Source organism: Mytilus galloprovincialis, chromosome 4 (assembly GCF_965363235.1).
Source record: "Mytilus galloprovincialis chromosome 4, xbMytGall1.hap1.1, whole genome shotgun sequence".
In the NCBI taxonomy this organism is placed as follows: Eukaryota; Metazoa; Mollusca; class Bivalvia; order Mytilida; family Mytilidae; genus Mytilus; species Mytilus galloprovincialis.
This window is the reverse complement of record NC_134841.1, coordinates 28,856,509-28,868,899: the sequence shown is the minus strand read 5'-3', so window position 1 is coordinate 28,868,899 and position 12,391 is coordinate 28,856,509. Positions and strand designations below refer to the sequence as shown.

The following is a 12,391-nucleotide window of genomic DNA, read 5'->3' as shown; positions in this document are numbered from 1 at the left end:
AAACAGGAAAATTTATAGCTGGATGGTAATAAAACGAGGGAAAGTTGCAGGAGAATATAGATATTATTATATAATACATTTTGCTTTCCTATCAAATATTATAGGGGTACCCACTAATTTATTTTCCAATAATATGGAAATTTTCATCTTTATACAAATCAGTATTTACAATTCTTGCTAGATTTATTATTTATCCTAAGTCAGTTCGTAATTGTTTTCATCACACCAACAATATGAGATTATTTTTTTTTGTTATTAATTTTTATCATCTTTAAAACTTTACTAATTGGATTTTCAGATTTAGTTTGAAATTTACTCACCTACATTTAACTGTTAAATTATATATCTCATAACTTTTTAAATTTCAATTTTGAATTTTCAGTAGAAGTTTTGATCAACAATTTTGATAAACATGATATATTTGAGAAAATATGAGGCTCTTGTCTAAAAAGGGGATAACTTGATCATGCATGTAAATGATTAAATAAATCAATGAATCTGTAGATTTTAAAGTACTTTTGTTTGTAAAATACTTTTTTCAGAACCATGAATACCTACAATGTATTGTTTGAAACAAAATACAGTTTCAATTTTATTTTTAGGTTCCCTCTAACTTTTTATAAAAATCTAACAATAAATATAGGAAAGAGATTGCTAACAATATAGATATACCCCCAAGGGGAACAACTCCTGTAAAAGTAGTTGGTTGGCCCCCTTCCAAGACCTTGTTGTTATAAACTTCATAATAAATGGATAAGAAATGTAAGTGTGGTAGTGCTCACAAAAAAATGTTTAAAATAAAGGGCAGAATCAATTTGCGCCAATTGCAGTTTTGAAAAGGTATTAATTGCGCCACTCTCTTTTATTTTGATGGTATTAATTGCGCCAATAAATGAAATAAAATTGCGCCACATTACCTGTAAATATTTTTTACCTATAAAAATTCAATTCAATTCAATATTTTATTTATGTCTCACCTTATGTATAACCAGGTGCTCCGCAGGGCGCAGCTTTATACGACCGCAGAGGTCGAACCCTGAACAATTGGGGCAAGTATGGACAAAACATTCAAGCGTGATACAGCTCTGAATTTGGATTGTGATCAAATTTTTGACATTACATGGTTTTTTTTTACACAAAACAAATGTCAAGATTTTACAAATCAATTAAAGATTTCTTCTTCAAACTTTTTAAATCTAAAATTAAATAGTTGACACAGCATAGGTTTCTGACACAGAATGAATGTGGTCTAATGAACTTAAAAGTTTTTTTTTTGCCTTTGAGCAATTCACTATGCTGTTGAATATTAATCCTCTCAAAAAAATGTTTGAAGAAATTTTCTTTTTATTTATGAAATCTGAAATGAGAAAAATTTAAACCCCCCCCCTTTTTTTTTAACATCCCCGTTTCCCTTTTTCCAAAACTGATATCAATTCAAATTTCTAATGGAGTTTGCAACAATAACTACTCTTTTAAATACATCATAAAATATTAAAATGTAAAAAAACTGCTTGTTATCACTGAATGGTAAAGATTATTTTAATTTATCAGTTGGTAGTAAAAAGTGAATATACATTGTATATTGTATATAACAAAGATTTAAGTTGATTCTGGACAAAGAAAGATAACTCCAATTAAAAAAAAATCTTGCTATTGCACAATATTTTGCAATTAGATATTTCTTGCTTACTATTCTGGACAAAGAAAGATAACTCTAATTAAAAAAAAATTTGCTATTTCACAATATTGTGCAATTAGATATTTCTTGCCATTGCGCAATACTGTGCAATTGAAAAGACTTGCTATTGCACAATACTTAATATAATAATTTTAGATCCTGATTTGGACCAACTTGAAAACTGGGCCCATAATCAAAAATCTAAGTACATTTTTGGATTCAGCATATCAAAGAACCCCAAGATTTCAATTTTTGTTAAAATCAGACTAAGTTTAATTTTGGACCCTTTGGACTTTAGTGTAGACCAATTTGAAAACAGGACCAAAAATGAAGAATCTACATACAAAGTTAGATTTGGTATATCAAAGAACCCCATTTATTCAATTTTTGATGAAATAAAACAAAGTTTAATTTTGGACCCCGATTTGGACCAACTTGAAAACTGGGCCAATAATCAAGAATCTAAGTACATTTTTAGATTCAGCATATCTAAGAACCCAACTGATTCATTTTTTGTCAAAATCAAACTAAGTTTAATTTTGGACCCTTTGGACCTTAATGTAGACCAATTTGAAAATGGGACCAAAAGTTAAGAATCTACATACACAGTCATGACAGTTAGATTCGGCATATCAATTTTGATGAAATCAAACAAAGTTTAATTTTGGACCCTTTGGGCCCCTTATTCTGTTGGGACCAAAACTCCCAAAATCAATACCAACCTTCCTTTTATAGTCATAAACCTTGTGTTTAAATTTCATAGATTTCTATTTACTTAAACTAAAGTTATTGTGCGAAAACCAAGAATAATGCTTATTTGGGCCCTTTTTTGGCCCCTTATTCCTAAACTGTTGAAACCAAAACTCCCAAAATCAATCCCAACCGTTCTTTTGTGGTCATAAACCTTGTGTCAAAATTTCATAGATTTCTATTAACTCAAACTAAAGTTATAGTGCGAAAACCAAGAAAATGCTTATTTGGGCCCTTTTTGGCCCCTAATTCCTAAAATGTTGGGACCAAAACTCCCAAAATCAATACCAACCTTCCTTTTGTGGTCATAAACCTTGTGTTAAAATTTCATAGATTTCCATTCACTTTTACTAAAGTTAGAGTGCGAAAACTAAAAGTATTCGGACGACGACGACGACGCCAACGTGATAGCAATATACGACGAAAATTTTTTCAAATTTTGCGGTCGTATAAAAATGTGTTGATTAAGTATCAAATTATACATATTTAGGTTTATTATTAACCGAACATTTGAGTTATGAGATTATGGCAAAAGCAGTTGCCAAATCTGCCAGTAGGGCATTAGGGTTACTAATAGCAAAATGTAAAGGTTTTTATTTATGTTTCATGATGATAGAGTTTGTTTTTTTACAGCCAAAATCTGCCATGAAGTACTTTTTAAGAGAAAGTGTATTTTATACTCGTAATAAGTGTATATAATGTTGTTTGTTTTCTTTTGTATAATTGTTTTTAATAGTATGGTGTTTTATGCTAAGATATATTGATATATGTTATAGATGTAATATAAATGTATTTTAATCTGTGTTTTTACAGTCTCTCATAACTCTCTTTAGAGTGGCTCTTTAATAAATTGATCTGTTAATATTATATTATGTTTTATATCAAATGTTTTAAAGAGTTGATACTCAATAATAAATTATTTGTTGTTGTTGTTGTATATCATACCTGTACATGTTTTGCCTTTATCATACATGTCCTATAATTAACCTTTCCACTAAAGATTAACTGAACACTCATCAAATTTTAGAAAACTCACCAAAAGGTAAATTGTTTAGCAATAAACTATCTATCTATAAAAAATAAATAAAATTGGCGCAATTAGATGATTATTTTTTTTTGGCGCAAATGATACCTATAGTTTTGAAAGTTAGGTGGCGCAAAAGAAGTATTGGCGCAATTAAGTTGTGGCCAAGATGTGTTACTTTTTGGCGCAAAAAGATAACACCCAAAATAAATCACCTTTTAAAGAATAATTTTTAACATGCTGCCAAAGGACACTTAACCTGGCATTGACAGTTCATGTTTCCTTCAGAAAACTAATATGCCTCTATGGCAGGGGTTGCACAAAAGGTGCAGAGGAAAACATAGAAAAAGCACAGGTGAGCTGCAACCCCCTATTTTGACTAACTTTAAGCTCCAAAGTGTATCGTTTAGGTACTACAATTTAACATTGAGTATCATTTTATCAATGCGTTTAATTGATATGACTGCATTGCATACAGACCTTAGGTCAGTGACATTTAAATTAGCTTGTGATTTTCTACTTCCAAGCTTGAGATTCAGTTCATTTTTATAACAAGCCTTTCTAGTGATAGAAATGATCAAATAATTTGCCTTTGTTGCTCATTATTGAGACATGATATAGTAAGTTTACATGACACTTAGGCTTTACCTACAATATAAATTTTAAACCTTCCGATTCCAACACAGTTAATAACCATATTACAATGGTGAACACCAATACCAAATACAGAGAAGGAATCATTTATAATAATTTGATAATCAAGAATCTCCGACTAACAAGTTTAATATTTTAAAATGATATACTTCCAGTGGTACTGAACACTTATACAAACCATATTTAAAAGTAAGATAAGATCTGAAATGTTAATCTCTGAGCAATACATCAGGACATGTCCACAAGTAAAGATAGTAGCTAAAACACAGAGGACAATTCTTTGAGGAACCACATTAACGTAAATGTTACAGCATCACTCTTAGTATTTTTTTCTCAGTTTCTGACCCAGATTAATTACTTTACTAGGTTGTATAATCCCATTTTCTGTGGCATTTATTTTTCTAAATGTGTTTTGCTTTTATAATTATTTGATTTTACATCTAATAAATTTTATCATCTATTTGGTCTTCAAAAATGGAACTCAAATTCTTAAAGTCAGGCTATTGTTGGTTAATGTCACCATTAACTATACGGAGTGCCTTTAGAAATGCAGCTTCAACAAGCATTATCCTTTTCCTAAATAATCAATCAACAAAATGTCTGGAAGTTGACAAATCATTCTAAAATCTTGAAGACTTCTTCAGATACAGAACATTTTGAGCATTTTTTTTTTAACAAACCCAAATAAATAAAACCTGAATGTTGTGTAAAAACTGTGGATATGTCCTTAAGAAATGAATTAAACAGTGACTGCAACATTGAACTATATATATAGGGCACCCATAAGAAACTAGATGACCATAAGGACTTCAAATGTTTATCTAAATTAATTAATCTGAAATATAGATATCAATCTCTGATAAAATGAGTTTTTAGTATACATGTATATTCAATGAGATAATACATGTTTGATTAAGGAAGATGACTGAAAAATATCTTACTTGACTTCCAACTTTCTTCTTTAATCTTAATCTCAGTCTATCTCTCATTTCAGCATAATTCTTACTTGTTGGTGTCTGAGGAGGCTAAAATAGTTCAAATGCATATACATTTTTATGCTTCATCTATTTATCAGGCCATTTAATAGCACAAATATATAAAGAGAATTCAAACAGAGAAAGGTTTTCACTCATTATTATTTGTTGGTTACCAATTTTAGTGGATTTCATTGGTATCGGTTAACCAGGATTTTAAATGTTAAACCAAGTACAAATTATCTATAGCCTAGTATGCAAATTAAACTAGGACACCAAACATCCTCAATAATACATCAATGAACACTAGAATAGTATTTCTATTTGTATCCATCTGATGAGTTAAGCCTTTTTAAACTGATTTTTACAGTTCGTTCTTATGTTGTACTGTCCCAGGTTAGGGGAGGGTTGGGACCCCCCTTACATGTTTAACCCCGCCACATTCTGTACGTATGTGCCTGTCCCCAGTCAGGAGCCTGTAATTCAGTGGTTATTGATGTGTTACATATTTGTTTTTCGTTCATTTTCTGTACACAAATTAGGCCATTAGTTTGCTTATTTCGGGGCCTTTTATGGCTGACTATGCCTTATGGGCTTGGCTCATTGTTGAAGGCTGTAAGGTGACCTATAGTTGTTAATTTCTATGCCATTTGGTCTTTTGTGGAGAGTTGTCTCATTGGCAATACTGCATCTCCTTTTTATAGACATTCAAACCCAACAAATAAACTTACATTGCCATGTCCAAAGAATTCACAATAACAACAATCACAGTATTTGCCATCTTTCTGACTGGAATTGGTTGAGCTTTGTTCTGAACAACTATCATCTATACCATCTCCATTCTCATCACAATGACCTTCACAATCAGGCTCCATACAGACAGTGGACGTTCCTACACTAACGTTGTTCACAGAGGAGGGAAGTGCTACAGCGTTACGACACCCAGGGGGAGGACCTTCAGTACAGGATTGAACATTTTGAGAATTTCGACAGTTGTGATTGCATGTGTGAGTGTTCACATTAGCATTTAAACTGTTGGCAAACTGACGGATCATTTGCATTCCTTCTTTGGCACCTTCACGTATATTTCTAGCCGCTGTCTGAATGAAGTCCTGAGTAACTTTATCCGATATTCCTCCATTGGAATGATTGACAGGAGAGTTATTTACATTTGTAGAATTTGCTGAATTCTGACGTTTACGTGGCTGAGCAGGCAGTTTCTCTGAAAGCACAGGCTGCTTCTGTTGCGGAATGTTCCCTCCAAGAGTTACTGGCCTTGTACAAGGAGGTGTGGCACTATTTTTACTACAATCAGTAGTTGTACTAGAAAGTGTTTGAGAAATACTTTGTACACTAGAAATAGCAAGATGATTGTTAGTAATACTGGCAGTCTGGTCACTATTGGCCTGAGTGGTGGCCAGAGATGTGTGGACGCTAGTGGTGGTCCTGAAAGAACTGGTAGAGGGTGATGTTGATGTCATGACTGTGTCCATTCCTGTCTGTGTTGACACAGAGAATGGCTCAGTAAGAAAGTTTGTTGTATAATTTGTTGTTAACGGCGCAGCTGGCAGTAGTTCACTTCCTAATCCATGACCATACTTTGGTATGTTTGACAGCATCATACGTGAATCATATGTATTGTCCCAGTCTCCATAAGCATGGTAAATATGTTCATGAATTCCATCAGGTGAATCGAAATCCAGTTTAAGCGGAACTTTGGGTGACTGAATTAAAGGTTTTGGTTGTCTTAGTGGCATATGTAAGTCATAAAGTTGTGGTTGTAATAAGGGTCTAACATGCGATCTGAAGCCATGAAGGCCAGCTGAACCATGAATGTGAGGATATAAATGTAGTTCACCAGGTTGAGATGTTGGTGCTACTTGTTGAGGTAAAGATGTAGATACAGCTTTTCCTTGTTGTCGCAAACATACATAGCACTGACACTGATTTTCTTCCACTTTTATCTGAAAAATTGCATTTTCTTTTAGAATAGGGAACTGAATCTGACAATAGACATATAGTGTATTCTCCTAAACACAAAGCGCTTTTTTTCTGTCTTTTTTTCAATGTTAATAGAATGTTACCTAATGTTACCATGTTATGCCGTTATATTATAATACTACTGATTCAAGTATGAATTGTTATATTACTGCTTTTTTACACAAATACTGTGGATTCATTTATTTTGGTGGGTATGAATTTTTGTGGATTCAGGAAATTTTGCATTTTCATGGATATATGATGTTGTGGTTTTGCTAATCTCTGCATACAAGGCTTATATAAATTATGTCAATTGTTGAACATTTGAATTGATGGTTCACCTGTACCCATGAAACCATTGGTATCAATAGAATAATGATGAATCCATGGTACTTATGGCTATGACTTGGCTATGGTGTCTCAAGGTCTTAAAATCCAGATGGTTAAATTCATATTTATATATGATTATCCAAACTATTTGTGTCAATTATAAGAAAAATCATTGTAATAAATAACTATGCTCTTCATTGGCCCTTCCGTTACACTAAATATATTTTATCTTATCCAATACAGACAATTTTTAATTCCAATGGAATTAAAGGGGATCTGTATTTTCTTCAACTGCAGTGATACCCTTAATTATTATTCACTATAATATAATTTTGAAGTTACCATTTGTTCAGCTTTTGCCTGTGATAGTGATACACAGTGATAACAATCACATTTTTTCTGAGTTTTTAAACTTACCATTTATTCAGTTTTTGCCTGTGATACACAGCGATAACAAACACACTTTTTTAGACTTACCATTTGTTCAGCTTTTGCCTGTGATACACAGTGAAAACACACTTTTTTAGACTTACCATTTGTTCAGCTTTTGCCTGTGATACACCATGATAACAAACAGACTTTTTTAGACTTACCATTTATTCAGTTTTTGCCTGTGATACACAGTGATAACAAACACACTTTTTTAGACTACCATTTGTACAGCTTTTGCCTGTGATACACAGTGATAATACACTTTTTTAGACTTACCATTTGTTCAGCTTTTGCCTGTGATACACAGTGATAACACACTTTTTTAGACTTACCATTTGTACAGCTTTTGCCTGTGATACACAGTGATAACAAACACACTTTTTTAGACTTACCATTTGTACAGTTTTTGCCTGTGATACACAGTGATAACAAACACACTTTTTTAGACTTACCATTTGTTCAGCTTTTGCCTGTGATACACAGTGATAACAATCACATTTTTCTGAGTTAATTAATTCCTCTGCTCCCTCATCATCATTTGGCCACGAAGATGACAGATCTGAAATACTCTTATTATCTATTTGTTCTTCCAATTCATCATTTTTATCCTCTTCAATGTCTATCTCATCCTCATTTTCATTGTCTCCATCATCGTCATCCTCCACTTCCTCGTCCTCATCATCTTCATCCTCCTCTTCATCTTCATCATCCTCCTCATCATCATAGTCATCATCTTCCTCGTCATCATCAATGTCAGATTGACTATTTCCTTCTATCTCCTCGGGAATTTCTTCAGTATTTCTGATGAAATAAAGAATAAATAAGGTTTTGAAAAAAAAATAGTGCAATTCATACATTGATACTTGACATATTTTAATAAGTAAATCATTTTGAAATTTTTTTTACATACATGTATATTTTATTATGTAATGTGAATATTCAATATCGTTTTAATAAAGTGCTTGACATGAGATGTAATGTATATGAAAATGAAACTTTAACAAAATGACAAACATAAAAGAGACATGGAAATTAAAGGGGCCGGTAATGTTATCAATCCATCAACGAAGTAAGGACTTTGCGTCTTTACAGGTTCCAGTATTGGTTTTATTTCTACGTAACTAAATATTGTCCAGCATTTTCAAACATTTATTGTCCTTCAACTTGTTGATATTATATCTAGGTATTGTACAAGGACATGTTATTCTCAGACTGCTTATTACACTTAATCTAGTGGAAGCTTACTAATTGATATTTTAGTCTGGTAAAATATGGTACATTTGTTTTTTTTATAGCCGACATTGGACTAGCTTCTAGCAACTAAAAGTACTCTGATTAAAGATTGACACTCTGTGTCTATTTTGTTTGTTGTTTTGGTGTTTACTATTGACCTTCATAGTCAAACCATTTCCTCTGTTAGGAAGAAGTTGAGTGTTCACAGACATGTTAAATCCTGTCAAATTCTTAATGTGGTTGTCCCAAGCCAGTAGCCTGTAATTCAGTGGTAGTTATTTGTTGCGGCATGCCTACCATATTTTTAAAATTTTTTTCTATAGTTTTAGGCCACCTATTTGTCTTTCAGTGTTTTCATAGCTCACAATAATTTTATATTATTTTGCCTGTTGTTGAAGGCTTTAATTGTTCACATCCATGTCCTGTGATCTTTGATCGAGATTTGTCTCATTGGTAACATATACATATCTTCTTATTTTTAAATGGAAAGCACCTAACCAAACATTGCTATGTTGTGTATTCACAAAAAAAGGGAGATGAAAAATGTCAAACAAGCCACTAAATGAAGAAATCAGTTAAACCTGCTTCAAGTTGACCTCTCCAATTTTTATTGTAAAATTGATCACATACCTGTCACCCGTCTCATCAAAAGGAAGAGTGAGTCGTTCATGGTCAACCATTATTGGACTAGAAGAACCACTACTGGATGTAGTACTGGACATGGAAGGTGGACTAACATCTATACGATACCGGTTTGGATCATGTAGGAAGTTTATGTGACTGGAATTTTCCTGATCTTCTAATGCTTCAGGGTTAATTATACCACATGTTATCATATGTGTTATAGTACACTCATCACAGGGACATCTGAAATATATAATAATTGTACAGTCAATAAAACATTAGCAGCTTTTAATCTCATCCAACTGAAAAGTAAGAATTGGTTTTGAATTCTATCAACAATGTATAACAAATTTCAGTTTGATATCTTAAGCATTTATTCTGAAATAGACCTTAACAGAAAGATTTATTACATCAAGATGTTTTTAAGGGGTTGAAGATAAATCAAACACAAACAAGTATGTGTCCTTGGTACACTGATGCCCCACTCTTGGAGTGAAAACTTTGGCTTTAAAATGAGAATTTTTTAATCATAGGGAACGGGTGTACTAAGTTTGAAGATGATTGGACTTCAACTTTATCAAAATCTACCTTGACCAACCCTTTAACCTGAAGCGGGACAGACAGATGAACAATCAAACTTTTGCAAAGACCAAAAAACATAATGCCCCTTTAGTAGGGCATAAAAAAAATAGAATTAAGGTTATTAAATATCTACCAACTTGATGAAGTATACAAACATACCTTTTTCTATTACATCTAGGACAGTGACATTCTTCCTGACTTGGTTTGGTGCCTTGTAACATCATCCTCATTGTTTCTGTAAACTGCTGCTCAAAGCTAGGAATACACAAATACTTATTAACCAAATGTTGAAAACATAGTTATATTTGACAGATATTTATTTGTCATGTTTGTATTGTGATATTGAACCTTCTTGTAAAAATTTATAGAGATCTATACACTTAAACACAGGTTATTGTCTATAAACTAGAAAAAAGCTTCTTTTTGGCCCTTTTTTGGCCCCTTATTTCTACATATATTCGGGAAAATTAACCCCAAACTGAATCTTAGCCTTCCCTGTGTTATATAGAAACTTGTGGTACAATGTCAGAGAGATTCAGAGAGATCCATACAGTTACACCCAAGTTATTGTCTTAAAACTAGAAAAATTCTTGTTTTTAGCCCCTTTTTGGCCCTTAATTCCTAGACTGTTTGCCCAATAACCCCTTAAAATAAATCCCAATCTTCTACTTATGGTATTAAACATTGTGGTACAATTTCAGAACAATTGAAATACTAATACCTGAAACTAGATAAATGCTGTTTTTTGGCCCCTTTGGACCCCTAATTCCTAAACCTTTGGTACCATAATCCCCAAAATCAATCCCAAGTTTCCTCTTGTGGTTATAAACATTGTGTTAAAATTTTATTGATTTCTTTTTACTTATTCAAAAGTTATTATCTTAAAACAATCCATCTTCGGACAACGCTGACGACGACTTGATACCAATAAACGACCAAATTTTTTTAAATTTTTGTGGTCGTATAAAAAGTGGTTGGCTCTTTTAAAATCTAACATATTTAAATAGTTATAATTAAACTTATAATTGCTTACATACACTTAATTTCAATTTAGTGGATAGGTGTCTCAATGGCAATCATACCACAAAACCTTAATTTCATATTAATTAAACTTACTTGTGAGGAGGAAGCGGTTGGTCATTCTTTGCAACTTGTTGTTCTAATATAGTACGCTGTGCTTTGAAAAACTCCCAATCTTCTTTTAACATCTTCTGTTTTAATTTTAAGGCAGCCTATTTACCACAAGAAAAATATACTATAAATACATTAATTAATGTAATTTTCAATTCAGTGTACTCTCCAGGTCCTTTTAAAACTATGGTATCATAGTGGTATCAGTAAGGAATTATCAATGAAATGTATTATTAATGTGGTGCTATAATCTTAGGGAAACAGTGCTTTTTGAAAATATTTTAGAGTACCATTCAATTTAATGTGGAAGTGTATAAATAGCCATTGTGTTCTTAAGATTATTTTTTAAAACTCACATTTCTTTTCTGAAATGCATACTTCAAGCGTTCCATTTATAAATTATATTTAAAGGGAGATAAAATTACCTTTGTCTTTCAAATGCCAACTTTATAGATTATTTTTGAATGAAACGAGAAGAAAGGTTCTTTAAAATGTCCATGAAGTAAATACAACATATCCTTTTGATGATGGCTAAAAATTCCTAAAGGTTTGTTTCAGATTTAGACTGATGGGAGTCACTTAAATCAGTAAATTGTCAGTTGATTAATTTTTTTTAATGTTAATAATAGAATTTTAACTTAAGTAAATTGAAAACTACATTATAGGTGGTTGTGGCCTAATAAAGACCTTAACATTCAGGCTGATTGCACACAAATAAATAAAATGGCTTATCCTCTCACCTGTTCTTCATTATATTGTTCTATTAATTGTTGACTATCCCTCCATACAACAGATATCACTGACATTTCATCATCAAACTTCAGATATCTATGTAACAAATTAGGGTAGGTATCTTCATTGTAAGATTCTTTCGATGCAGCACCCATCCTGGAATAAATAAGTGTTACAATACATTTTGAATACAATTTATCAATAGGATATTTTGCTCATGTCATATTTATTTATTTGTAATATAAATTAACAGTTATAAATCACAGA

The 12,391-nt window shown here is 32.0% G+C and overlaps 1 protein-coding gene across 2 annotated transcripts in view; it reads right to left on the bottom strand.

The window, feature by feature from the left end:
- The window catches only part of LOC143071798 (protein FAM193A-like), a 33,763-nt gene that overhangs the window by 7,276 nt on the left and 14,096 nt on the right, over positions 1 to 12,391 (bottom strand). Inside the window, exons 9-15 of one of the 2 annotated variants that reach the window (XM_076246381.1) lie at positions 12,133 to 12,280; positions 11,378 to 11,493; positions 10,421 to 10,516; positions 9,686 to 9,922; positions 8,275 to 8,623; positions 5,812 to 7,044; positions 5,048 to 5,131 (exon numbers count right to left, since the gene is read on the bottom strand). In XM_076246381.1, the coding sequence (XP_076102496.1) occupies positions 5,048 to 5,131; positions 5,812 to 7,044; positions 8,275 to 8,623; positions 9,686 to 9,922; positions 10,421 to 10,516; positions 11,378 to 11,493; positions 12,133 to 12,280 (2,263 nt within the window). The remainder of the gene's footprint in view (positions 1 to 5,047; positions 5,132 to 5,811; positions 7,045 to 8,274; positions 8,624 to 9,685; positions 9,923 to 10,420; positions 10,517 to 11,377; positions 11,494 to 12,132; positions 12,281 to 12,391) is intronic. The other variant, XM_076246382.1, reaches the window with a different exon arrangement.